At 50.6% G+C, this 26,119-nt stretch overlaps 10 protein-coding genes across 10 annotated transcripts; 4 read left to right on the top strand and 6 right to left on the bottom strand.

Moving 5' to 3' along the window:
* Positions 1 to 2,739: 2,739 nt before the first annotated feature.
* Positions 2,740 to 3,506, bottom strand: BBA_07207 (glutamyl-tRNA synthetase; the record flags this gene model as incomplete). Its single annotated transcript, XM_008602304.1, has 2 exons — positions 2,740 to 3,157; positions 3,286 to 3,506. 2 exons carry the CDS (start codon positions 3,504 to 3,506, stop codon positions 2,740 to 2,742), a joined length of 639 nt encoding a protein of 212 aa, XP_008600526.1.
* Positions 3,507 to 4,011: 505 nt separating this feature from the next.
* On the top strand, positions 4,012 to 5,121 carry BBA_07208 (uncharacterized protein; the record flags this gene model as incomplete). The annotated part of the gene is made up of 1 exon (XM_008602305.1): positions 4,012 to 5,121. One exon carries the CDS (start codon positions 4,012 to 4,014, stop codon positions 5,119 to 5,121), a length of 1,110 nt encoding a protein of 369 aa, XP_008600527.1.
* A 524-nt stretch (positions 5,122 to 5,645) lies between these two features.
* BBA_07209 (14-3-3-like protein) lies at positions 5,646 to 6,578 on the bottom strand (the record flags this gene model as incomplete). The annotated part of the gene is made up of 1 exon (XM_008602306.1): positions 5,646 to 6,578. One exon carries the CDS (start codon positions 6,576 to 6,578, stop codon positions 5,646 to 5,648), a length of 933 nt encoding a protein of 310 aa, XP_008600528.1.
* A 2,502-nt stretch (positions 6,579 to 9,080) lies between these two features.
* BBA_07210 (SREBP cleavage activating protein) lies at positions 9,081 to 12,547 on the bottom strand (the record flags this gene model as incomplete). Its single annotated transcript, XM_008602307.1, has 3 exons — positions 9,081 to 10,003; positions 10,055 to 12,459; positions 12,516 to 12,547. 3 exons carry the CDS (start codon positions 12,545 to 12,547, stop codon positions 9,081 to 9,083), a joined length of 3,360 nt encoding a protein of 1,119 aa, XP_008600529.1.
* Positions 12,548 to 13,979: 1,432 nt separating this feature from the next.
* On the bottom strand, positions 13,980 to 14,198 carry BBA_07211 (uncharacterized protein; the record flags this gene model as incomplete). The annotated part of the gene is made up of 1 exon (XM_008602308.1): positions 13,980 to 14,198. One exon carries the CDS (start codon positions 14,196 to 14,198, stop codon positions 13,980 to 13,982), a length of 219 nt encoding a protein of 72 aa, XP_008600530.1.
* Positions 14,199 to 15,384: 1,186 nt separating this feature from the next.
* BBA_07212 (phospholipase A2 protein family) lies at positions 15,385 to 16,442 on the top strand (the record flags this gene model as incomplete). Its single annotated transcript, XM_008602309.1, has 3 exons — positions 15,385 to 15,647; positions 15,711 to 15,871; positions 15,946 to 16,442. 3 exons carry the CDS (start codon positions 15,385 to 15,387, stop codon positions 16,440 to 16,442), a joined length of 921 nt encoding a protein of 306 aa, XP_008600531.1.
* Positions 16,443 to 16,717: 275 nt separating this feature from the next.
* Positions 16,718 to 19,321, bottom strand: BBA_07213 (AdoMet-dependent rRNA methyltransferase spb1; the record flags this gene model as incomplete). Its single annotated transcript, XM_008602310.1, has 3 exons — positions 16,718 to 17,274; positions 17,331 to 19,095; positions 19,154 to 19,321. 3 exons carry the CDS (start codon positions 19,319 to 19,321, stop codon positions 16,718 to 16,720), a joined length of 2,490 nt encoding a protein of 829 aa, XP_008600532.1.
* Positions 19,322 to 19,643: 322 nt separating this feature from the next.
* BBA_07214 (Dynamin, GTPase domain-containing protein) lies at positions 19,644 to 22,499 on the top strand (the record flags this gene model as incomplete). Its single annotated transcript, XM_008602311.1, has 3 exons — positions 19,644 to 19,944; positions 19,997 to 22,016; positions 22,271 to 22,499. The coding sequence occupies 3 exons, from the start codon at positions 19,644 to 19,646 to the stop codon at positions 22,497 to 22,499; spliced, it is 2,550 nt and encodes an 849-aa protein (XP_008600533.1).
* Positions 22,500 to 22,724: 225 nt separating this feature from the next.
* On the bottom strand, positions 22,725 to 24,158 carry BBA_07215 (cation diffusion facilitator family transporter; the record flags this gene model as incomplete). The annotated part of the gene is made up of 2 exons (XM_008602312.1): positions 22,725 to 23,828; positions 23,898 to 24,158. 2 exons carry the CDS (start codon positions 24,156 to 24,158, stop codon positions 22,725 to 22,727), a joined length of 1,365 nt encoding a protein of 454 aa, XP_008600534.1.
* Positions 24,159 to 24,671: 513 nt separating this feature from the next.
* On the top strand, positions 24,672 to 25,649 carry BBA_07216 (uncharacterized protein; the record flags this gene model as incomplete). Its single annotated transcript, XM_008602313.1, has 1 exon — positions 24,672 to 25,649. The coding sequence occupies one exon, from the start codon at positions 24,672 to 24,674 to the stop codon at positions 25,647 to 25,649; it is 978 nt and encodes a 325-aa protein (XP_008600535.1).
* Between the last annotated feature and the right edge of the window lie 470 nt (positions 25,650 to 26,119).

Genomic DNA, 26,119 nt, shown 5'->3' on the forward strand with positions numbered 1-26,119 from the left:
AAAGCGTGCCGCACCTGGCGCAGTGGCTCATGTCAACCCCTACTACTCTGTCAGCATGTGGCTGGATTCTGGTTTTTTGGTTTTCTGGTTCTTTCTTCTTTTTTCTCCGTTCATCCCAAGTCCCGAAAACAGAACCAACTGCATCGCCTCGTCTTGGCGCACCGAGAAGCAACAACAACCCCTCTTCCTCCCCCCCCCCCCCCTTCCCCTCTGCCCGGGATGCATACGAAGAAACGAGCACTGTCAAAGTACTCGAAGACGGTGGATTTATTAGTAGCGGAGCAGTTTTCATTATGCATAGATCTCATCTTTGCTGGGCAAATTGAAACGCTTTCATGCGGCTTTTGAGAAAAGCTTGGGGTCCGAAACCACACAGCAGGGCAGGGGTCATGTGCACGTGCCTCACTCGCCTGATCAATTGCCGGCCGTTGAATGGCCAGAATCGGGAATTAATTAAATAAAATATTATTTTTTGGGCGCTCAACTTTGGTTTTGACCAATCTAGACTTGAGAAATAAATGACAAGAACAAGGGATTCGGTCAAAGCCGCCTGCTTTCCCAACTAGTTGGTGAAACACGGATTAGCCCAACATTATTGGTCGATATTGGTCGTTTGGTCGTTTGGTCTTTGTGCGTATCGGTCTCTGAGGCACAATCGCAGCTTCATCAGTCCACTTTTAACTTACTTTTACCAAATTACTTGCGCCTTGCATGAACGAAGGCCTTGCGAGTTTTGGTTCCACTGCATACAAAAGCCCTTTTTTTCCAATAGACGGCAAGCAACCTTGGGGCATCACTGATTCATAAAGTCCCGCTCGGTCTTGGCAGCCGGCGTCGGGAATTTATGCCATTAAAAAATAACTCTTTCGAGAGTTGAGGTTGTCTTTTCCCAAGTTTCCAATCTTAAAACTCGCAGCGACTGGAACCGCAAGGAGCAGAAGCGGACTGAGTTGGTTGGTGGGTTAGAGGGGAAGACGTTGCAACTTTTGGCGCCTACCACTTGCGTACTGCGACCAACCCCCTCCACTTTCAATTAACCCCGTATTCCCGGGGAGGGAGCCCGGCTTCGTTAAAAGACCATGACGGGACTCATCATGTCGTATTAAAGCTGACCATCGGCGTTGCCGGCTGGTGCTCGGGTTCTTTCCGCCCCCGGCAGGCAGGCAGAGACGCAGCCTCGATTGAAAGTCTTTTGCCCATGTCTTTTGCAGTGCTTGCTGCCACATCCGACGTGTCCAATCGGTCACCCCCCGGGGACGTGATTTTATGCCCCCAGTTGCGGAGTAAACAGGCCTCCCTCCCCCTCCCCCCTCTTCAACCCCTGCCTCAATTTCGGCTGAAGATGACCGGGAAACCAACCCCCCCCCCCCCCCCCCGGCATTGCATCCACAAGCGTCAAAATCACTCGTCCTGCAGAATCTTGCATCATGCGAGACGTGGCGGCGCTAAATGACCGGTCCTCGCGTTGTACGTATGCCACGTCTTATTATGTTAGAGGGGAGACTAGCGGACTGAACGAAATCCCGTTTGGTTCATGTAGCATTGCATTGCCAACGTTGTGTTAGCCCTCAGCTCCCCGATATTAGAGCAAAGTCTCGACTCTGCAGCTTCTCAAAAGCCGAGGCGGCTCGTGTCATGTTTGCCCCCGGACATGCAGGGTAAATCATAAGCCGGGATTGGATATACTTGCTTTCACATGTAAGCGTGAAGCGTACCTCTGGGCTAGAAGTCGAGACTCACCTTGTATAATTTTCATTTTATTTTATTTACTGATTTGTTTATTTTTTTTTTTTTGTTATTTTTCTGTCTCAAAATGGCTGGCTCGGTTTTTCTTTTCCACGAACAAGTCAGCCCATCATCGCAAGTTCTGGCCAGACAATGGCCGCTCAGGATACCCAAAAAAGTTGCGTCAGGCACATGTCAACGGGGCCGGCCCCCATCAGCATCAACCCTCTTATGTTGCTTTCCTCTTGGCTAGGGTAGGTAGGTTACTGAGAATGCAAAACCTAGGGTACTGAAAATGCAAGATGCGACACAATCACACAGACTTGCCACGTATAGCCGTTCCAATGAGATTCACGCAGGAACCATCACCCGAACCTTTGCTCGGCCTTTGGACGCTTGGTATTGGTGTCCGAGCTTGGTGGTTGCCCCCCAAATGAAGACAATCGTCCATAAAACTTGGCATAGCAATGTCAGCAACACCAGTGAAGCTAGATTGCTATCCAAAGGATAACAAAATTGGAGAGTTGTTAGCTTTGATAAGGCTTCTGTTAGCTCCATGTAAGCCGAAACTTTCCCCTAAATGTTCCCTACACATTGACCACGGAGAAGAAGCACGTCGTTTAGAACTTGGATTGATGCGTGTCATGGACAACGATGAAGGCAAATCGTCAAAGAAAGTCACTCGCTATCACGATTAATCACGCCAAGCATGCATGGAAGAAATCAGAGCCAAGCAGGACGGGCCACCCCCGAGGCCTACTTCCTGACCAAGACTCCCCTTTTTCCTATACGAAAACTCAAGGTCCAAAAGGTTTGCGACTTTCATTCTTGGTCCTGCATTCAGCCCGGCTTATCATATATGGGTTGTGGCAATTGCCTTTGGAGCATTGGCTTGAATGTCTGCAGTGGCTAGATTCCTTGAGTTCTGTAGAATGAGATGACCGTTATAAAAGGATGACAATGTTAATGCCCATAATATGATGCGTTGCCTGCAAATATACAAGCAACAGCACATCAAGAAGCATCCGCGCTCGCCAACGCTTTTCCAATCAAAGTCTTGGCCCTGTCGCTCAACTTCATTTCCAGCGCAATTTCCCTACCTTGCGGGCTCATCTTCCCCCACGTCTTCCTCAATATGTTGACAATCTTCTCCTCGTCCACGTCGTCGCGCTTCTCAAAGTCGTCAAACTGGTCGTCCAGAAAGACGAGACAAGCCACGTCCTCGAGGGCCTGCGCCTCGGGATCCGAGTCGAGCTTCTCTTTACGAATCAGCGCTGCGATCCGAGCGCGGTCTTGTTCGGCAATCTCAGGCTGGATTTCGGGGGCGCCGAGTAAGTCTGCGACTTGCGAAGCAGCCTGCGCTTTTTGCTTTGCACGCCAAGTCAAGTACCCTGGCCGGGTCCGCGGGAACGAGTCTCGCGGAATCTCCCATCTGTTGAGTATCATGTCCAGCGTTATTAATTCATTATTCTTCCATCGTTTCCTTGTAGGTTTTCCATTGCGCCTTGGCCTAACCGTTGAACATGAAATGGAAGGGGCTTAATCTGGGCTTGTTCGTACCGTTGAAAATGTTGCGCGCGGCACGCAACTTGTAAAATCGGAGATGCCTCTGGACAGCGGATCGCCAGCCACGAGGTCATTTGCCGGGCGTAGTGCAGTTCATGAGGAACTTTATCTTTGCCCGTATTCTTGGCCTCGCGTGGATCTTGCGCATGCGCATGATCGATAAGCTTGATGGCCTGCGCAAACTGGGCAGGCAATTGCGCAAGTGCAGACGTCATGATGTTACTTTTTTGCTAGCCAGCACCCGTGCACGACATCAAGTGTAGAGCTGATGCTTCGATGACATCTTATCAATGCAGTAGCTGTGGTTGGTCAATCAAGCCACGCAAATCGGCGTTGCGGCAGTTAGTTTGTCGTTGGCCTGGATTACTCAGCCGTCGTTGGGTGTGGTAGGTTAGGTACATTGTCCACACATCTTGGTCAGTAGAGCTCAATTGTGCGAATGGAACGAGAGTGTTGAAATTGTTGTTCATGATGGCAATTGTACCGAGGGCTACCTACTTGGGTTGTGGTAGGGAAAAGGTGCACTGCAGTCGAGGTCCTGTGCGAAGAGAAGCGCCAGCTGGCTGAGCAAACGGAGCCTGAGCATCGCCTGTTCACGCGAGGTCCTGCACCTCACTACATCTCAAGCATTTACAGCCCATTCACTCTGACCTGATACGCTCGGTTTTCGTCAGGAATAAACCTCTCTGGTACACAGCGGCTCTTTTCGGTGATGTAGAGATGTCAGACGACGACGAGGCTCCAGAGGAGGCTGGGTCTGATGCCTGCTCAGAAACATCAAAATGCAAGATGGAATGCAAACAGTGTTCCCAAAGCTGTTTAGCAGATTCTTCCGATGCAGGCTCTTCTAGCGATCAAGACCCATCAGACAGCCTCTCGGGAAGCGAGGAATGTTTGGCAAGAATAGTCTGTCTGAAAAAGACTCGGCTGAAATGCGCCAGCAGCCCAGGCAGTTCAGAAGACAAGTCCTCCACGTGCTCCGTGAGCTCGGCGTCTGAATCCGCCAAATGCCATTCAAAGTCAAAAGACCATGTCCCTGAGCCGACATCAGGCTCGGAAGATACAGAAAGCAGTACCACAAAATCGTCCACCGCCGCCGCCCAGTCGGAAGATTCGTCCCAGAGTAACAAGACGTCAAACTGCGATAAGAACAGTCCCGAGTCTACCAACACAAAAGACAAAGCAGGGTGGTCACTCTCAGAAGACAGCCTCCTGCGGTCCATGAAGGAGGCCAACGACGGCCTGAGCTGGGAGGAGATTGGCAAGAGCCTCAATCGCGGCAAAAACGAATGCAAGAGCCGTTGGAAAGTCATCAGGAATCAGCCCAAGCAAGGGACTTTACCAGAAGACGGGTCCAACGGCAACGCAGAGCACGAAGCACCGTCGCCGACCGAGGCAGATGATGGGACGGCCGCCGAGGCAGATGGAAAGACCGCCGCAGATGGAAAGACCGCCGCAGCTGCCGATTTCAACACGCCGCCGGATCAGCAGGTAGAAGAAGCAGACAAAGCCTCGCGTCAGCACGACGAAGACGACCTGAGTGAGCACGAGCGCCAGAAACAGTACTGGCACCGACACATTGGCCGCCACCTCTACCCAGCGTCCATCAGGATCGAGCCCGACGCGCATTTCTCACAGAGCGACTGCCGCGTGCTGGAGATGATTGACGCGCGATACGGGAGCATGCGCCGGCTGGAGGCGCAGGCGCGCTTTTACAATGAGACGGGGCGGATGGTGCCGCTGGAGGTGATTCGGAGAAAGTGCGAGGATGCCACGGTGAGGAGGACCGAGGCTGACATTGATGGCTGGCTGGAGAGTATTTCGGATTGATGTTGTTGTCACAGTACACAGACATGACGAGGTTGCATCTTTGGGATTTACAATATCATCTTTCTCTTGCTTTGTTTTTCTGATTTTACAATACTCATCTTGCTCTAGCTGTATAATAGTTCATATTCTCTAGCTTTACAATATTCATCTTTTCTAGCTTCATAATGCTCATCCTTCCGACCTCACAAACGTTCCCGACAAGTAATTTATACAAAATGTATTGCAGAGTTGTACATTGTAATACGTGGTCCTCCTCATCCACAAATGCAGCGTCATCTGGCTATCGAGATTCCATCCAAAGACCTCGAACCCTTGTCTTTTGAGCATATATACAGCGTCCCTACGCCTCAAACGCCACGTCTCCTGTATTTTTAATGTCCAAAAAAAAACTTCTTCAAACGCTCAATAGCAAAAAAAAAAGAAATGCACTGAAAGCAAGTCATCAGCGGGTAGTATATATGTGTCATGCTGGTATGTGGTGGAAGCAATGAAATTTAGACCAGGTGACACTGGATAATCCAAGGTCAAATGGCATTTTCCATCCCCGGAAGAGTTGTTGCAATTGGCGGTGTGGCAGGTGTCACTTGGACACGCTTTCCTTTGGCAGTGGAACTGGCGGTCCCTAAGCCTCTCCTCATCATCTTGCCAAGCACAGTGACAAGCTCACAGGCGTCTCGAAACATGTCGTCGTCCATGCCCTCTGTCGCGTCGTAGACCTCTGAAACAGTCTTTTTGGCAAGTTGTCGGCTCGATTCGGGATCGTGAACGCACTCGTACAAAAAAGCGGCGTACTCGGTTTTGACTGAGAGCCGCAACGAATGTGAACCCCAAAGTAGTTGGTCGGCTAGGTCCATGGCTTCCTGGAAATATTGTTGCGCTGTGGGCAGATAATCCTTCTCGGGCAGCAGAAACGACGGAGGTAGAAGCGCAACCTGCGTCTCGAAGCCAGGTGGTGGCCCGACAGGTCCGCCTTCCAACGCATGCGTGGGCTGGACGGATGATGAACGAGAGATGGGATCACCGTCGACACCGAGTAGGCCGTGTCCATCCTTGTAGATTGGCGCAAAGGCAGCAGATATGGCTTCCGGAGTCCAGCTACCAATGGTCGAGACCGAGGGCGAGTTATGGAACAGGACGAATATGTGGTGAAAGCTGGCACGAAGCTTGTATGCTAGGACCTTGAGCTCGACGTAATTGCCAACCATGGGAATGACATACTGCTGCAACATGACAAGGCCCTCGCGCGAGAGCCAGAGAATGTGCAGAATACGGCGGAGAAAGAGCGGTGACGTGACTGGCGTGGGCTTGCGCTGCTTCTTGACAGCGACGAGTTGCTCGGCGAGATTGAGTGAGAGACCGAGAATCTTGAAGAGCATAGAGGATAGCAAGGGATTGTCTTGTTCGACGGCTCTGGCGAGCCTGCCAAGGAACTTCTGGTCAACCTCGGAGGACGCCATCCAGTAGAGTTTGAGACCCGATACAAGCTCTTCCGGCAGCCGTTGACCCAGACTCGCCGGAGATTGGCGGTGCTGGGGATATGGTGGCGGCCGGTCAAGTGTGCTGGCAAGGCCAGAAGGCACTGGTATGACGGTTATTTATTGTAAGAATGAACAAGACAAAAACAGTAAGATGAGACCATGCAGAAAAGGGGAGCAGGGCGGTTTGAGGAAGCTCGACAACGCAGGCGTTCCCACAGTTGGGCCTTTTTGAGGCCAATAAGTGCGGCCCGAGCCCTGACAATGCGGCGCTAGAGAGGCAAAGTGATGCAGGAAGACAACGACAGTTGGCGAGTTGTGATTGGGCACTGAGGCGTGGCGAGCAGGAAGAAGCAATTGTGGGAGGGCAGCGCTTCCGTCTGCGGCGTTGGTCAATGGGATTTGGGGCTCTGCGAGGCTGCTGCCAAGATGGCAAGAAGCAATTGCGTGCGCTCAATCGTCGGTCAGGTAGAAGAGGAGGGAGGGGGGGGGACAAGTTTGCATGGATAGATGCCACGAGCAGGCACAACACGGGCGACGATGCATGCAAAGGCGAGCAAAAAGTAAAAGGCTCACCTTGCTGTTGAAGCTCTACCACACTCATGGAAACTGTCTGACGCGAACAATAAACCGCGGACAATTCATGGCTCGCATACGGCTGTGCTACGATGGGTGGTGGTCCGAGTACGGTGAGCCAGTACTCGGTACAGATGTAATAGTATGTAGTACAGTCCGGCTCTTTCCCCCCTGTGAGACGAATCGGCGGTGGTGCTCAGCGATGAGGCGGGTAATAATTAGAGGTAAGATTGACTGGCGGGCTGCCTCGTGTGGGAGCCAAAGTAAATGGAGGAGGCTGGGTGGCGGCGTCGAATGTATGTTGGCGTTTGGCGATGAATGGACAACGCAGCGGCGGCGGCGGCAACAGCAGCAGCAGCAGCAGCGATAGCCCGCAGCAGAGGGGAAGGGGTGATTGGCCAGAGATGATGTTGATGATTGGGGTTGGGGCCGGGAGATGCTTGGCCAAGGACCTCTCCAAGTGGGCAGCCAATGCAGCAAACAAACCCCTGGGAGCAATGCAGGAATTGAGGCGGATCGTCAGAGGGCCTGTGTAAGGAGAGGAAGCCAGTGTGCGTGTTTTTTTTGGGGGGCGTGGGCGCGTCAGGTACTTCAGGTACTAGGTACCTCCAGCCTTTCGAGTCTCTCTCTCTCTCTCTCTCTCTCTCTCTATTTTTTTCACCCGCACGGGATGGAGGTTGGACGTCTGGGTCCACGGAACTTTTCTTTCTCTTTTTCAACTCTCCTTCTGCTTTTTTAAAAGAACATCTGGACCGAAATCAATACATATAGACAAGAGGTCTTGTTCAGAAATAGTCCCCCATAACCTAAACTTTAACTAGGTAGTTCTAGTTGACTCGTTATTCTACCTACCTGCCTTGCCAACCTAACTATACCAGCGCACCCACATCTCTCGAAATACACCAGCATCAACTCGACCAAAAACTACGAATACACCTAATAACTGATAGTTAGCCGGCCGGCCAATCCCGTCGCGGTGGGTGGCTTGACGGCCGCTAGACTGATCAGACCATGGCAAAGCAGCCACCAATGCGCTAGGCCAGGTAATCAACCAACTTAAGTGCTTCTAATGATAAAAGCTGACCGCCTTGGGGTATAAATTGTTGTCTTCTCCGCCCGTTCCACACGGTTGCGTTCTTACGCATCAGCCCACGACTCCACCACACCCTCCTCCTTTGTTAAAAAGCCATCGTCGGCTGACTGAGTCCTGAAAAAGTTGCATCTTTTAAGTTGGCAAAGGCAAGGTATTGAGTCTGCCCCTGCAGGCTCTTTAAACTGCATCCACACTAGGCTGCTTTGTGGAAACTGTAATAATAGGACAATGTCTGCGCCAGAAACCCCTACCTTGCTTACCTACCGAGGTAAGGCTACCTCGAGAGCCTCCCGGGGCGGGGCGGGAACGGCTTTCCCACCTCTGTTCTAGCGGTGAGGGAATCCGTTTACTCCGTATCCGTACGGACTGCCGTTACCTACCACAATGGGAATGGTAACTATTGTCGGGGTATAGGTCGGAATTGTGGATTGCTGGCCACCATCAGTAAAAATTACAACATTCTTCGCAATTGATATGTCAGTGTATTCAAACATGCAGTATGCTCAGTAATCCGTAGCCTCTCATCAATCAGAATGTCCATTGACTTATATACAAACCGTCCATATTTCTTACGCGTAGTGTCCCTGAGTAGAAGCCCAATCGGCGTCTCACGCAGACTTCTCCATAAAGGCCTGTTAATTCCATATCCCATACAAGCGCCGCACGTCTGGCAATTACGCGCCCAATGTATGCCCTCCCCAACTAAGCTTCAATCATCTGAGACATGCACGTCGTACCTTGCTTGCTACAGCTGCAGCTATCCTCAAAGACAATGCTATAGCCTTCTCGGTAATCGCCCTTGATTGAGTAACAGACTAGCCCCTCCCTCGCATGGAACCGCCACCGTGTCGCACGCGCCTATTGTCCTTTGGCAGTAGCAATTCTGCAGTTGAGTCGTCATCAGCGTTATACCGCTCCGGTCCGCCTGCAGATATTACTTTGATGGTGTTGCCGAGGGAAAATGCCACGGATCGGACGCCAATTTTGGCCTTTGGCCCCAATGTAGGAACTACCACGAGCTCCTCTGAGCCGGCTCCATCACTGAGAAGCGGCTGGACCTCATCTGCCTCGAGATACCCGTCCGTAGCAGCTGTCCACGCTTGCCACCTCGTAGGTGCTCCGGGGCTCCCACGCCGCGTAGCCGATCGCCTGCGGTAGTCTGCATGCTTGGTATTGCGGCAAGGGTTCGCTTCTTGTCGCACACCAATGACGCTTCTTTCTTTGATAATCTCCCAAGTACCGGGGTCCTTTATCCGCTTCTTTGTCTCTATTGCCTCTTCCCATGTACACCATCCTCCACCAGCACCGCCCGACGGTGCAAGAGCCGCAATCGCCTCGCTGCCTTGGGCAGGATGGTAACTGGTCACAATACATTCTTGCGTGTTTGCTTCCACGTACCCCAACGTCAGAGAACTGAATCCAATTCCACTAGACGATTTGTTATATCGATTGTCGGAATATTCGCATTGGAGGGATCGCCACGCCACTGGCTCTGTCGCAAAGACATGCTGCACCACGCCGTCATTCGCGCTGACCAGGTATACGGAGCTGATGGCGCCAATGAGGAATAAAGGGTGCGGAGAGAGTGGCACTATCTGGTGAAGTGTAGTATCACTCACGACATTTAATGGTAGGCTCTCGCAACGCCAACCCGTCTCAGTTTCCCGTGACATAAAGGCCTCTCCATTTCGTGAGAGTGATAGGATCTGCATCGCCCGCACAGTATTTGACTCTGGCCCTACAACTATTAGCAGAGGTGAACATCCATTTACGACACTCAAGTTCTCACCTTTGTGTATGAGAGAGCGAGCCGTGAGTAGCTGACCATCGCAGACAGCTGCCTCGCGTCGGCGGTTGTCGCCCACCATCGACACGTCTGTCAATGTCCCATCTTTCCTTACAATAACAAGTCTGGGGATTTCCAGAGTCGACCCCGGGTGAAAGCAAAACACTTCCGGATTATGGCTGCCAGATTCCATGGGGATAGAATCGCTCCATTTGTACTCTGATAGGTTCCAAAGTCGGATCTGGCTCGTTGACATAATGGCCAGCCATTTAGACTCTGCATCCACGGCAATTCCCAGTATAGGAAACAGCCCACGTCCGTCTGATAGTTTAGTGCCAGGCAGCTCATAGCTTGTGACATTGGAACGAATGTCCCATACTCGTATGGTTCGGTCCAGACCTGCGGAAACAATTCGTCCATCTGATGATGCCACCATCATTGCAACATCGAGAACGTGACCTCCGGATAGAGTTTTGACAGACAGAGACGGGCTCTCACCGGAATCAGAGAAATTGTCTCTTGTCTCCTCGTCTGCCATAAGTAGATAGCTTGCGAGTAGTCGAAGGCAAGCACAAACCAGAGCGATTGAGATGACAAATTCGGCCAATTGGTGATCAATAAAGTCATATGCCGCGGGGAGAAGCCTCTTCTTTTGCTGTGGCGGCGTTCGGTTCGATTCCTTGAGCACAAAAACCAATGGATCATACACTTGTGCTGTATAACTAAAAGCTGACGGCTTGATAGCGTTGATGACCTCTTGAGCTGTCTCGTGATCTTGAAGACGCAGCCACGATCCAGGGGACCTTGCCTGATGTATCTCTTTGAGAGATGAGGCTGCTTCTTTGGCGACAGGTGATTGCAACGTTGAGGTGCCAAAGAGCTGCTTGCCAGGTTCCAGTACACCTACGCCTTCGAAAAAGTGCCATTGGGCAATGATGACGAAACCAATCATGACAACCGTGCCCGCTATTCTGGTAGAAAGTGCGACTTTTCCTCTCAGAACATTGTAGATCCATGACGGACGTTCTTTCAACTGGCCATAGGTGTGGTTGTGCCTCCGCGTGCTGGCTTTCAATAGCTCATCTTCAAGCTCGATTCTGCGCACATCAACACTCAACACACAGAGGAAAAAGGTTGACAAGTAGAAATAGTCAAATACTGTGGCAATGGCAGCAAATATGCAAAAGCCAGCGACACCGGGGGAGACAATCATTGAAAGGCCCACCAAGATGGCTACATTCTGCATTGTGCTCGCCAACGCTATGTGCGCCGTCTGTCCAAAAGCCGAGCCAACGCGGCTGCTGGAACTGTTTTCGGCGGGTGAGAGTATCACGGCGTAGATAACTCTGAACATGTTCTCTAAGCTTATAGCCAGTATGACCAGGGGATAAGCGGCTCGAGGAATGCGAGATAGATCAATGTCAAGGATTGCGCATACAGTGAAGCTTGACATGATGGATAATAATATTTGCGTGATGACGGTCGCTGTCAGCCCAGCTTTTGATTTGATAGCCCGAAGCTTTTTGAGACTTGCAAGGAAATAAATGAACATCAGACCGTATGCCAATGCCAAGCTGATGATGTCGTATATGGATATTGGCCGGAACTGGAATTCATAAACCTGGCTGCTCTCGACGATTCCATCTGTTGGATAGATATCCCACTTATCCTGGACTTTGCGAGTGAGCAATGGCGCATTGTGTTCCCATTGGCGGCCGACCGGGGAATCGCGGAGATGCAAGAGGGTGATGACAAGCGCATCGGCGGCCAGAAGTCTCCTTTCCGAAAATCTCTTGCCGCTAAAAACGATGGAATGTCTCAGTGTGACATTTGCCGACGTAGACTGCGTCTTTCTCTCATTGACAGTGGTGATGATGTCCGTGTCTGCCAGGATTTGCTGGCGCGAGCAGTGCCAGTAGAGGAGGGGGGAGTGAAAGAACCAAGACTGGTTTGTCAGTCCGTTGACAATATGAACCGCGTCTCTGCTCTCTGTCGACATGGGCCAGTGGTCGTCACTTGGAGGAGGAAACCCCTGTGATGCGGCGGGAAAGAAGTTTTCTGTTGGCCCAAGAAGCTCATCCTGAAGCTCTAGTGCCGCACTGAGTAGATGATTATCCAGCGCCTGCATATAGTCGCCATGGACCCATATAGATCTCATGATGATGTCTGGCAGAACGGCGGCGTCTCTTGCCAAGGGCTGCGCAACAGTCCAGACATGATGGGGAAGATTGGAAGCACCATTGGTGAAGTCGTCGGTGAAGAGATATGGAATGGGGTAGATCAAGATGGTGGCAACGATGCCAGAGATGAGCAAAGCCAGTATCACATGTTGCGCAACGTAATTACCATAGCGAGTAAATGCGACACGCACAGGATTGGATGGCGACAGAGCTGGAGCTTCTGTAGTTCTGCGATTGATTAGTCTCGAAACGCGGCAAGTGGCGATAGTCTATTGATCTCTTACCCTCGCAGTGGGTAAAGCAAGTACCATATCATGATTGCCAGAGTTGTATCACGATGCGAAATGAAGATCGATCAAGCTATGCCGGTAGCATCGATAGGCGGCGGGGCTTTGCAGCTGAACCGAACCGAGCATCCCTCGGCGCGATGCAGTGTTTGCTCGGCTTGCATATGTGCCGATGCGGACTAGTTCACGAGGCGTTTTTTTATCTCTCGCTACACTGTGTATGAGGCATCTTCTTCGACCGACTTTTGAGACGGTAGACGGCGACTGTAGAACTGAAAATGGCGGTACGATGCGAAAAAAAAGTCTCAAAACAGGGAATAGTTACAACTCCAGTCTGTGTCTCGCTGTCCTGAGTTCCATTTTCAGGCGGCGGGCACACCTGCTTGTGGATGTGCCGAGACCCCCCCTGCTATCTAGGTAGTACTCCCAGGGTTTATCCGCAGGTACCTACACCTTTCACAGGTACCTCGTTGAACACGTCTTCAACTGCGCACAAAAAGCAGTAGTTGGAAGTATATCACTCTTGACGAAGTAAATGAAAAGTCAGAATAGATGGCCTACAATAACAAAGTCAATATATGCATCAGGGTGTCATTGGTCAAGAGGCGGAGGCAGCGTCGGGAAATACTACAAGAGGTATTATTAGCGGGTGTTATTGACTTGGCGGGGGGGGGCGAGTGTACCTGCGCGCCAATGTAATGTAGGAACCGCCTACGCTGCCCACTCTTAAGGGAACGAAAACAAAATCCTCGCTGTACCTAGTATCCAGTGACGTTAGAGGAGGACCGATTGTATCACAGAGAGCTCTATGGAGAGTTGCGCTGCAAAAGATACAGATCCAGAGCCTCTTGAAGAAATGCTGGCTTGACAATGTGTGAAAAGCCTCGTCTCAGAGGCGATTGCATTGACGTCTACAGCGACCAAGATTTGACTGGTGGTATTCTTACAAACATTCGGGGAGATGGTGTCGGCTTCGTTTGCATCGGATTGCTCTTTGGCGAAATCTCCTGCGATTGTGAGTCATGATTGTTCACCAAGTTCCCTCTTTCCTGTCCAACTCGGACGGCTTGCTTAGCGTGGTCTATATAGTGTTTGCTTGCCTCTCGTCTACAATCGCATCTACACGGTCAAGCAAGCAATGTCAAGTGCGTGAAAGGCTAGGAAAGCCGGCGAAACGACGCCTAGGCTGAGGAAGCAGTGGACAAAGAACAGGCGGCAGATCTTGGACAAAAACAGATTGCAGATACCAGTTCACATATATAGCAGTACGGACAACAACGGACAACGCCACAGTAGCAAATGATGTAAAGAATGTATTGTCAACTATTCGACTCAATTTGGTCTGTCACGGACAGCGCCACAGTAGGACAACACCATTCAAAAAAAAAAAAAAGTATCATCCGCTATTCAACTCAATCTAATCTGTCAACGTTGCTCACTTGGTCCATCATCATCACTCACCTAGCAGATGCAGTTGACATTGCTACCAGTAATCCTGCAGCATTTAGCGCCACCGCACTGGGCTTGAAACTGCCACTGGCCGGCAGCATCGCAGACGTAGATGGCGCCGTCGGGTCCGGGTGCACCACCGCGGTTACCGCACTGATACTCTGTAGGTCTGCAGGCCTGGACGCCGAGAGCGGCGAGGGCGACAATGGCGATGTATTTGAAAGAGTACATTTTGGTTGAGTGATTTGTAAGTCGAGGCGAGTCTGATGTGTTGCGATGTGTGGTGATGTGTTGTCAAGTGAGCGAGAAAACGTCGACCTTTATAGTTGTTTCGCAGCTGGATACCGAACGGGCAGATGCCGACACATCTCGCGGGATACAAGTCGCAGCATGTGATGAACATTGGGCGACAAGGACTACCATGGCCTTCATGATACAGTTTGTCATGATACAAGTCTCTTTCGTCACGATGACCATGGCCGCGATAATACGACTTATTGGAATCCAACTCGCGGTTATTACTCGCAAGATGCAATAGACCTCAAGCGGCAAAGATTGCCCGAACTCCAGTGTACCGAAATTCTAGACCGACGTTTATTGATAGAAAAATTGGCAACTTACATGCACTCCCTAGCTTGATATCCCAGCCCAACAATCGTGGAAATGCCGAGGTTGCCGACGAGCCGTGCCTGTTTCGCTGCTCGCCTTCCCGCAATTAATATAGAAAAGGCTACGCTGCCTATATATTGTGCAGTCTGCAGTCTGCAGACTGACGTAGTCTGCCGGCACTGTTGAAGCGGGCTGCAGTCGAGTCGCAAAACAAATCTAGTGGGGGAATGAGCAACATTGCTAAAGCCGGTCCAGATCCGGTGGCCTGACTTTGACAGGGCGGGCGCTGATATAGCTATTCAATACGGATGTCGCTTTCAAAAGTTATGTCTGCCATGATTCCAGAAACAGGGATCTGACAAGGATCTTTACAGGGTAAATACATACGATACATAATCCTTGATCAAGATAAAATTACAGAACACAAAAATCTTACTACAGCCAGGTAGCTAGGTCAGTGTGTGATGGCTTCAGTACGCCCCTTGTACAGCGAGAGAGTATCGTAAGGTACCTTCTAGGGACCCTAGTAATGGCTTGGTTCTGGCGCCTGACATAACTTTTGAAAGCGACCTCCGTAGATTGGATCGACTTTAACTAAGGTGTCGCAGTAAAAATGCGGATCCAGACGTTCATTGATGTAAATCAGGCCTCATTACGGATTATATACGTTGATATATAGGTACGGAGTAGTCTCAATACCCCACCAACCCACCTGCGATTCTGCGATTCTGCGACTCTGCGAATAGCTACAAGGCACGAGCCAGCAAAGAATGCAAAATTTAATCGCCAAGGGCATTCATTCAACATCATGTCACAGGAAACGAAGCAGGCTTGCGTAAAAGACGCCATCGAGCATCTCATTACAACATATGGGGAGCTCAATAGCTCTTCCATCGAGGAACTTGATTGTGAACCGAGTCCTCTCGACTTTATGCGATATGTCGCTCGCAACACCCCATTTGTTGTCCGCGGCGGCGCATCCTCTTGGAGGGCCTTTACTAAATGGGACAAGGATTATCTTGTATCTGCATTGGCCGGTCAGTCGGTCAATGTCGCAGTGACGCCGCATGGGTAAGATTATACGTACCCTTGCCCATTCATTGCCTGCTAACTCATCATCCTGTTCTGTTGTAGAAATGCAGATGCTCCTACCCTGTCCTCCGCTCATGATGCGCCTCTGTTTGCAAAGCCTCACGAAGAGTCTCAGCCGTTTGAGGAGTTTCTCGATTACATCATTAGCCAGGAGACAGACCCCGACTTTCCTCAAAGTGCAGAGGTTCGCTACGCACAAACACGTGAGTCTCGCAGGGTCCTTTTTTTTTTTTTCAAGTGTCGGTGCCTTTTACAGACTAATTCCATTTCAAATAAGAGAATGACAATCTTCGGCAAGAATATCAGTGTCTGTTTCGAGATGCACAAAAAGACATTCCTTTTGCGAGCATCGCTCTCCAGAAACCGCCCGAGGCCATCAACATGTGGATCGGAAACTCCAGGTCGGTAACGGCCACCCATAAAGACAGCTATGAAAACATTTACGTGCAAATCCGTGGCCGGAAACACTTTGTTCTCTTGTCGCCACTTCACCACCATTGCATGAATGAAAAGCCTCTTCAGCCAGCAACCTACGCCAGAGGTTGTTCGCACGGTCAGCTCTCGCTGTCCCTCGATCAAGATGCAGACCCTGTACCGGTTGTCACCTGGGACCCGGACCATCCGCATAGAAACTGTGCACCTTTATCGCCTTTCGCGCAGCCTGTTCGTGTCACGCTCGAGCCGGGCGACATGCTCTATCTCCCTGCAATGTGGTCAGTCCCGGACAATGCAATGCACTTTGCTTCTAGCCGCAAAGCTAAACGCGAATTATAGGTATCACAAGGTCACGCAATCAGTTGCAAAAAATGACCCCAACGGCTTTGTTGTAGCAGTAAATTATTGGTTCGAGATGCCTCTAGACAAAAAAAGTTGGCCTGTAGACTTGGCGACTAACAAAACTCGACCAGGTACGACATGGATTTCAGCGGCCTTTTATTTCCGACAGCCTCATTCCTCCGCAAACTCACTCTACCACAGACATGACTCAGATGATGAACAAATCATGGCTTGCAGAGATATACTGCTTCTCATTATATACATTTTATCTTCTATTTCTTCTTCTTTTGTGAAATTCTCTTCTGCGCTCTCAGCTCCTTCTTCATTCTGGCATCGACGATCCTGTAGCGACCCTTGACGCCGTTGGGTCGGCCCTTGATACCCCTGTTCGCACCACGCGCCACGACGAGTTTAGCTGGCCTGCTCGGCTTCTTGCGTGCGGCTCTGCCCAGCAATTTTGCGATACTGTCGGCCTTTTCCTTTTCTGTCATGCCTTCATCAGCAGCCAGCATATCCGACTTCTTCTTGAGGCGTTCCAGCTTCTGCGCAGCTTTAATCTTCTTTCTGGCTTTCGCTTCCCGCACTTTCTTGATTGGACGAGCGTTGAACGCGCGCAGTTTCTCCTTGATAGCCTGTGCAGCCGCTTTGGTAATGGGCTTATGAGGCTTGTCATGCTTGGATTCATCTTCGATAAACCATTCAGGTAGCCCATCTCGATCGCGGAAAGCATGCTTATTAAAACCATCATCAATGACATCCTGACTCGTCTTCTTTCCACTGGCCAACTGGTGTGCCAGAGTCATGGCTTCGGCAGTAATAATGTCAATGTCTAGTAGCGACTGAGTTAGCAGAGGAACATCATATAGAGTTGTGTCGATTGCGTACCTAGTTGCCCATCTGGACGCTTCGTTTTCGTATTCTCCCAATCCTCTTCTTCGTCGGCTCCTGAGATGACTTCCGGTTTGCCACCATTCTCCATCGTATTCGCCCGAGTACCAGACCGGCCGTTTTTACTAGAAGCAGTTTGTCTTTCCTTTCCGATGTTGGTCGTAGGCTTCAAATTGCGGATCTCCTCGTCTTCGTCAACGACAGGCTCCTCAATCTTTCCAGCCTTTGGCAGTGCTTCGGTAATTCCTTTGAAGATGTCTTGACTGAAAAAGGCAGCAGCCCGGCTAGAAAGTCCATTTGCGTCGCTTTGCTCCTCATCAAAGGTTTTTAGCAGGCCTTGTGCTGGGCCTTCATCCTCGTCGGTAGATGAATCATCATCTTCTTCTTCCAAGGCACTAGAATCGGACTCCTCGCCTTCGTTTGCAGATAGACCCTCCCACTCATCATCGCCTCGCTGCTCCCTTGCTTTCTTTGCACGATATTTCGCATCAGATTCGGCCTTTCGCTCTTTGTAGTTCTCATACATGGAATCCAAGTCGCGCTCGAGCCGATCTTCTTCATAATCACTCTCATCGCTATCGCTAGCGGAATCCCGGTCATCGACAGGTTTGGCATCCGTTATTGTTGCCATCTTGCCACGATTTAGTCGACGCATGGCTTCGGTTTTGTCCGCGGTTTTCAGCGCAAACATCGCATCTTCTCCGATTGGCCCCGCTTCCTCCATACCAATGTCCATCGGGCTGATCATGTTCATTTGCATGCGGACAATCTCTTTTTGCCTCTTCTCGTTTTCCCTTCTCTTTTCCCTCTTCTTCTTAGCGCTATCCCGGTCTCGCATAGCTTGCAATTCTTCCTGAATTTGAAGTTCTTCGTCCATTTCCCCCACCTCGGCAACTTCTTCTGATGCTGCAGCTACAGCCTTTTCCTTTGTAGCAAGGCCGAATATGTCCCGAACCCTGAGTCTCCATTTCAAGAGAAGTTTGAAGTCTCTGCGCCCGAGAGTCTTGAGGTCGGAGCAGCAATCGCGAATTTCAGGCGTCGTCTCCGGCAGCTTGTCCAAAGCAGCCAAGGCGACGTCTCCATTGAGAGGCTGTTGGAATGATAGTTTGTTGCAGCTTCCCAAAATAGCGATCGGGTCCATTGTATGTATGAATTCACTCGCGGGTACTTCTTTGTACAGGGTATAGTCGCCCTCGTCGTAGCCGTCTCGCTTTCTCTTCTTCACTTCAGGGTTGTAAACTTTGGCTTCGTTGTTGGGTGTGGCACCAGCTAGTTCAGCGAATACCGATCGGGGATCCAGGAAACGAGGATCGATGCGCTTCGGGGCCTTGTAACCTCTGCACACAACGAAGATTTCGGCGGAAACGTTACGAGAGGATGGTGGCTTCGTTGCTTCGACATGCGTGAAGAGTTGATTCAAAACCCACAACAGTGGATTATAATCTTTCGATCGGAAAACCTTCGTGACAAAAGTGCCGCCCTCAACCAGGAATTCCGTTGCCAGCTTCATGGCTTGTAGCGCAAGTTCTGCCTGGTTAAACGAATCTTGCACCCATGCAGTACCAACATTGGGCGCGCCATCATGAAGAACGGTGTCGGCTTTCCATGTCTTCAGGTGTTGTCGAATGGTAGCCCGACACTTCTCGGTCGTAATGTCGCTCTGGAAAGTGATGACTCTCGGAATGGGTTTGATAGGTGATAAGTCGACGCCAACAATGAGACTATTGACGGGCATTACTTCGGAAGCGACCTGGCACCAAGACTGAAGTAGCAATTAGTACAGAAAGAGGAGGCGCGAGGCAGACAGAAATGACACTTACTCCCGGCGCAGCGCAAAGGTCCAGCAGGACCTTGCTCTTTTCCAAGAAGCCATATTTCTTGTTTAATTGCACAAGTTTGAAAGAAGCTCTTGCTCGATAGCCTTTTTCCTTGGCAAGTTTGTACCACTTATCCAAGCGGCCTTTGCCGTGCTTCTTCTGAATCGCCATTGTAGCGACTACAATCCTGCCCAAGATCTCGACGGAACTTTTTCAAGACTATCACCAGAAATTTTGCTTGGAATGGGAGCCGATAAGCTTATCACGTGGCGATAATCCGATTGTGGGGGTATGGGTCTGTCTTGGAATGGCGTTGACGTTATGTGGCGCGCCCTGCATCCTGTGCTGAACCATGCTACGAGAACGGAAACTCGTCAACACCATCGAGTCAATGAGAAACCGCATAAAGGATTCGACAATCAGCCTCTGAGGCGCACATCTCAGCCCATTTGCGCACACGTTTACACTAATTTTATTGCGATACTTTTCAACGATGCGCGGGCAGATGCTGGTGGGAAGGCTTCGTACCGCCTCACGGCATGCGAACGCCGTCAGTTCGACCCGCTACATCCATCGTTTCCAAACTGGTGGCCTTCTGCAGGCAGACGGCTCGATTCGCGCAACACAGCGGCGTATGTGGCTTGGTGGTAACGCTTTTCATAATGCGGTTACTGTTCGCAATGCATCTTTCGTTAGGTTCCTACCGAAGTTGATGCTGAAGTTTGTACGAATTCCTGCAATGTTTGGCGGCCTGGCAATAGCAACTTTTGCCTGGGTTCAGTATCAGGCAACCCGTAAGTCACTTTAAACAGAAGTCTATATTGGCAATGCCCTAATTTTCCACAGAGGCTGGCGCATACGCCATCGATGTCTTCCACTCGACAAAAGACGCAGTCACGAACACCGCTTCGAATCTTTTCGGTAGCGCAAAGGGGGTTGCCGAGCAAACATACAAGGGTTGGGAAAATACGAAGGAGCAAATCGAGCTTCCAGAATGGTTGAAGAATCTGATTCAGCCCACCCAAGAAGCTACCGGCGGCAGCGGCGGCAACAATGGTGGCAATAACGACCCCAAGCACAGCAAACTCGGGGCGGCCACGGCTGTCGGAGCTGCTGCGGCTGGTTACGCGCACGAGGGAGAAGACGATTCATCGAGCGAAGAGGAAGCCAGGGACGATCAAATGATGATCCTTACCAAGAAGATGATCGAAATTCGGACGATTCTACAAAAAGTTGGCCAGTCTAGCACACTTACACTGCCATCGATCGTCGTTATTGGTTCTCAATCTTCGGGTAAAAGCTCGGTGTTAGAGGCGATCGTTGGTCACGAGTTCCTTCCCAAGGGGTCAAACATGGTAACTCGCAGACCTATCGAGCTGACTCTTGTCAACACGCCAGGATCTGCTGAGGAATATGGGGAGTTTCCCGATCTTGGTCTCAAGCACATCACTGATTTCACCTCCATTCAAAGAACTTTGACCGACCTCAATCTGGCTGTTCCAGACTCCGAATGCGTGTCTCACGAGCCCATTCAACTCACAGTTTACTCTCCGAATGTACCGGACCTATCGCTGATAGATTTACCCGGCTATATCCAAGTGGTAGGCCAAAACCAGCCATTACAGCTGAAACAGAAGATATCGGAACTTTGCGACAAGTACATCCAGCCGCCCAACGTGATCCTCGCCATATCTGCCGCGGATGTCGATCTTGCCAACTCTACTGCTCTGCGTGCCTCGCGGCGAGTCGACCCACGAGGCGAGCGAACTATTGGAGTAATAACCAAGATGGATCTCGTGGATGCGGCACGAGGAGCAGAAATCCTGAACGATAAGAAATACCCACTACGCCTCGGCTATGTCGGCGTCGTATCAAAAGCACCTCAGTCCCAAGGATTATTCAAAAAAGGCTCATCAAATCTGCTGGCCACTATTACGAAAAACGAAAACTCATTCTTTTCGTCACATCCACTGGAATACGGCCCGGAAGCTGGAGTCAACGTCGGAACAACAACACTTCGAAAGAAGCTCATGCATGTGCTGGAGCAAACCATGTCTTCCAGCTTGCAGACTACAAGTGATGCTATCCGTCAAGAGCTCGAAGAAGCCACATATGAATTCAAGGTGCAATATAACGATCGCCCACTGTCCGCGGAGTCATATTTGGCGGAAAGCCTCGATGCTCTGAAGCATTCATTCAAGCAATTGACGGAACAATTCGGTCGACCTCAGATGCATGAACTTTTGAAGAGTGAATTGGACCAGAAAGTGCTCGATTTGCTCGCAGCCAGGTACTGGAATAAACCAGTCACAGACTTGCTGCCTCCACCTCCCGAAACAGACAGGTTAGCGGATCTACCCAAGGCTGATGCTGACTCGCTTTACTGGCGTCGTCAGCTTGATGCTTCCTCTTCAGCATTGACAAAGCTTGGTGTTGGGAGATTGGCAACCACTGTCGTTTCCACTGCGATTCAAGATCACGTTGAAGCGCTTCTGGACCAGTCCAGCTTTTCCAATCACCCATTCGCAAGAAGCGCAGTCATGGACGCTGCATCAACAATCTTGAATGAGCGATTCTACAGTACCAGCGACCAGGTCGAAAACTGCATCAAGCCTTATAAGTTCGAAATCGATGTCGAGGAACGAGAGTGGGCTCAAGGGAGACAACATGTCAGCAATACCTTAAAGAAAGAATTGCATGATTGCGAAACGGCGCTTTCAACGCTTGAGGCTAAGGTTGGCGGACGCCGTAAACTGAATGAGGTTATGTCATTTGTCGACAAGGCTCGCAAAGGCGATGTTATCGTGGAAGGCGACGGGCGCAGTGGCGCTGGTGGATTCAGCGCTGCATTGCTCAGCAAAGGCAAGTATATGAAAATCCTTTAGCAAAAGCAGAGAGAAGCTAACTAGTGATAGGCCGTGAAGCAGTCTTTCTACGTGACAGAGCAGACATCATAAAACTGCGCCTAATGGCTGTCAAATCGAAGCAATGCGCCAATCTGAAGAACAAATACCATTGCCCCGAAATATTTCTTGATGCTGCTGCATCAAAGCTCGCCTCAACGGCTGTACTCTTCTTAAATGTGGAGTTATTATCGGAATTCTATTACAATTTTCCTAGGGAACTCGATCTTCGCTTGGGCAAGCATTTGTCAGACGCTGATATCGAGAGATTCGCCAAAGAGGATCCCAAAGTCCGCCGTCATTTGGAGGTTATTCGCAGGAAAGAGTTACTAGAACTTGTACTGGATAAGATGGAGAGCTTGAAACAGTTGGAAGGCCTCGAACGGGAGCGCCTCGCGTCCAACCGTAAGCTTCCTAAAGAACGTGGCAGATGGGGACTATTCTAGAGGAGTGTGGTGATTCGATTCTGTTTGGTTCCTTTTTGTTGTGATAGTGGACCTGGAAATTGCACTGACGGCGGGTCATATCATGCATCCCGTTGTGCAAAGCCATGATTGCGGGCACCTCTGGTATAGCAATGCATACCTAGCTTACCAGTCGCCGAATGAAGATACCCTCCTCCATTGAGTTTAAATGTATTCTAGTAGTGAACATGGCGTTTTTATTTAGATCTATGAGCTACCATCCGCGTTGAGTTGCAACGATACTTCCCACTTGACGTTGCCACCTGTACCGTAACCTCCTCCCAGGCGATTCTGTATCAACGAAGTGATTCTGTTGCGTAATCTGCTGAGAGCCACTTCGTCACTCCCTTTTTGTACGCTGATTTTCAAGTTGGCCATACAGAGTCCGTAGTGAACTTGCCAAAATTGTGCTTCATCAACACTGGCTATACTGGCTTCGGACTCTATGTCTTGGATCACGGAAGACACTTCAGCACCACCGTTGGTGCCACCGTAAGACATGAGCAGCATGAGGCCTTGCGCGATAGCGACACGCATTCCAAGCCCAAACATGGCCAGTGAGATAAGGGCACATATCAATCTATCCAGCCAGATGTAGAGTTCGATCGAGAAGAGCGGCAGCAACGCGACGAGGGTGGAGAAGAGAAGTGTCAAAAGGTGAAAGGGGTTCGATAGGATGCTTGGCAAAGACGCGAGGTACGAAACCCTCATGACCTTGGCAATTCGAGCGTGGTTCTTGAGGCCGTAAGCGGATGCCAGCGTGCTAAGAATAGCAGCTGCGCAGGCAAGGTCAACAGAGCCTGCCGGACCTTCCCCATGGACATGTTCATGATGCGGCTCATGGTCGCCCACGGATTCAAGAAGATGCTTGAGGTTATGCGACACAAGGTCAAACCCTCCGAACAGAAGGAATATAGACATGGCGAACCCGGCCAGGACTTCGGCTCTTTCTAGTCCGAATGGATGGCGAATACTGCTGCGCCTCCATACTTCGAAGTTTCCTAGAACATCAACAGCCACACAAACGGCTGCGCTTCCGGCGTCAAAAAAGACAAGGTGCGACAGCGCGGTTGCCGAAAGCGAACCCTCAGATTTGAAGAAGATAAACACAGCAATGGCAAGATGCGACAGACTCCAGTACAGGCGCAGTTTTTGATCTTTATTCATGCTCTTCCACGCCTCTTTCACGGTGGGAATTGGCAGAGATGCTGGGAGAACCAGCGGCGGCCGTTGAGGGGGTTCTTGAAATACTTGATGCTGTGTGGAGATGCTGCTGTGCTTATATCTATGTCCTCGTCGTTGACCAATGTTCTGTTTCCAAAGGACGAGTCAGCCATACTGAGCTACCTGTACTCATGGAAAAGGCCAGGTTTTCCCTACTGGTTTGATGGGTGAGGTAGATATAACCTGCGTCTGGAAATTGAACGGGTTGGTGGGCGTCGATTGACCGCTGGGTTGCTGTGTTGCGCCATCTGCCGCCATCGTGGATTTGGAGAGGACGGCGCTGTCCGGGGAGAGCATCGAGGGCTGCAGAACAGAGGAGTATTGCTTCGTCGAACGTTCAGTGTGGCTTGCGCTTGTGTCGTCGACGACAAGCTCGGGTAGCGACGTGTCTGAGGGGTAGAAATTGGAAGAATCCATGCGCCCCAGTATTAATAAGATGAATTCCTACACTAAGTTAGAACAGCGGAAATCCAGCCGCGCACAATTTGCGACGTTGAAGGTGAGAAGATTGCGCCGACAATGGATGTTGATCTGGCGCGCCAGAAGGTTGAGGCGTAATAGTGGGTACCCAGTTGCCAGATGTTCGCTCTCATCAGGGGTGAAGAGCGGGACCTTGCGTCTGGGTACCTACCTGGATATGGACCTACCAATGCCTTTAGCAGCTGAAATCGGCACAAGACTCAATCGCGAAGACTTTGGCGCAGTGGCAACCCGCGCGTCTACGGGCAGATGCGAATTTATCCAACAGGTGGGAAGATTCGAAATGACTGTGGTTGTCCTCGGCCAAGGTCTGCTAACACCCAGGAATAGAGCTCCTACCAACGTAACGGTCGATTTACAATGTTCAAATAATCAACGCCGACAGCTCGAAAGGCCATTCTTGGCCGCTGATTCTTACATTGCTGCAGTGATTCGGGCTCGGACTATATTATGGATACGTCACAATCTCATCAAGACGCAGTCTCAATGCCGTCGCCGCATCGAGAGAAGCCATCCGCTGGGCCTGGACTGCTGTCTAGATTTCCCTTTATGAAACCGGCCTTGGGACCGCAACCGATTGATGTCGCGGCCGATGGAGGTTCTTCACAGGACCCTGGGCCATTTCATACCACTTCTATACCAGCGCAGCCGAAAACACGGCGGAGGCGCGGCTCCCTTAGAAAGGTTGCCTTACTCGGCAGAGGAGCGCAGCGGGACAAGCGCGACGGCAAACATCTGGCAATCGATACAGCACAAGCCACAGCATATTCCCCTTTGCCCGACAATCGCGCCGTGACTTCCAATGGCAGTCGCGATGCCCTTGGCCTCGATGTTGCGGACATACGCCTTCAGGCAAACCCTGAATCACTGGACACGCCTGCTGGACCTGGGCGCACAGTCGACTCGGAGCGCGATACGGATGCTCAGGCAACACAGGATACATCAACAACCGACGAGGATGATGCTTTACATATCACACATAATGCGACCCCCTCAAGGCCAAATTTGTCGGCCTCTTCCTCGGGCTCGGATTCATATTTTACTACACGGGCCTCATCACCTCGCCCGAACTCCTTCCAGCCGGTCAAATCACCACTATCATACAGTGGCATCTCTACGAATACAATACCTACTTCAGATGCCGATTGGGATTATGCGGAGACTGAGTGGTGGGGTTGGGTTGTTCTGACAGTGACATGGTTGGTCTTTGTCATTGGCATGGGCTCTTGCCTTGACGTTTGGAGCTGGGCATGGGACGTTGGCAAGACGCCTTATGCGCCGCCCGAGTTAGAGGATGACCCGACATTGCCCATAGTGGGCTACTATCCTGCCCTTATAATACTTACGTGCGTCATGGCTTGGGTATGGGTTGTGGTGGCGTGGGTTGGTATGAAGTATTTTCGTCATGCCAAAATCAGCGGTGATTAGCGACTATCTGTGTATTATACATATTTATATGATCGATACCCTGACGTGTTGTTTTTTTTTTTTTTTTTCTATCTACCGGTCATTATCTGTGTAATGTTGTGTCGGTCACGCAGCACCACGATGCGTTTCGAGCGCTCAGCTGGTTTTGACGCGGCTAATCGCCCAAGTTATTAAGAAGCAGCTACTGATCTTTCCCTGCTCTCGTACCTGTGCAGGAATGCGTGGCATCTCTGCGCCAGAGAATGTTTGGTCTCCTCCGCACTGATAAGTTGTGTATGGCCTCGGGTGTAGATTGTGGGCACGTTACCTAGCTACGTAGGTACGCTCATTATGTGGGAATTTGGCAAGATTATATCGGTATGCAAGTGAAGAGGTGGGCGGCTTCTCTGCTCGACCTACACCGACCATTCTCTACGCTAGAAGGTACCCGACTAATTGTCTGGACGAGCAGGTCATATTTAACTGCGCGG

Source organism: Beauveria bassiana, assembly GCF_000280675.1.
Source record: "Beauveria bassiana ARSEF 2860 unplaced genomic scaffold BBA_S00023, whole genome shotgun sequence".
NCBI lineage: Eukaryota > Fungi > Ascomycota > Sordariomycetes > Hypocreales > Cordycipitaceae > Beauveria > Beauveria bassiana.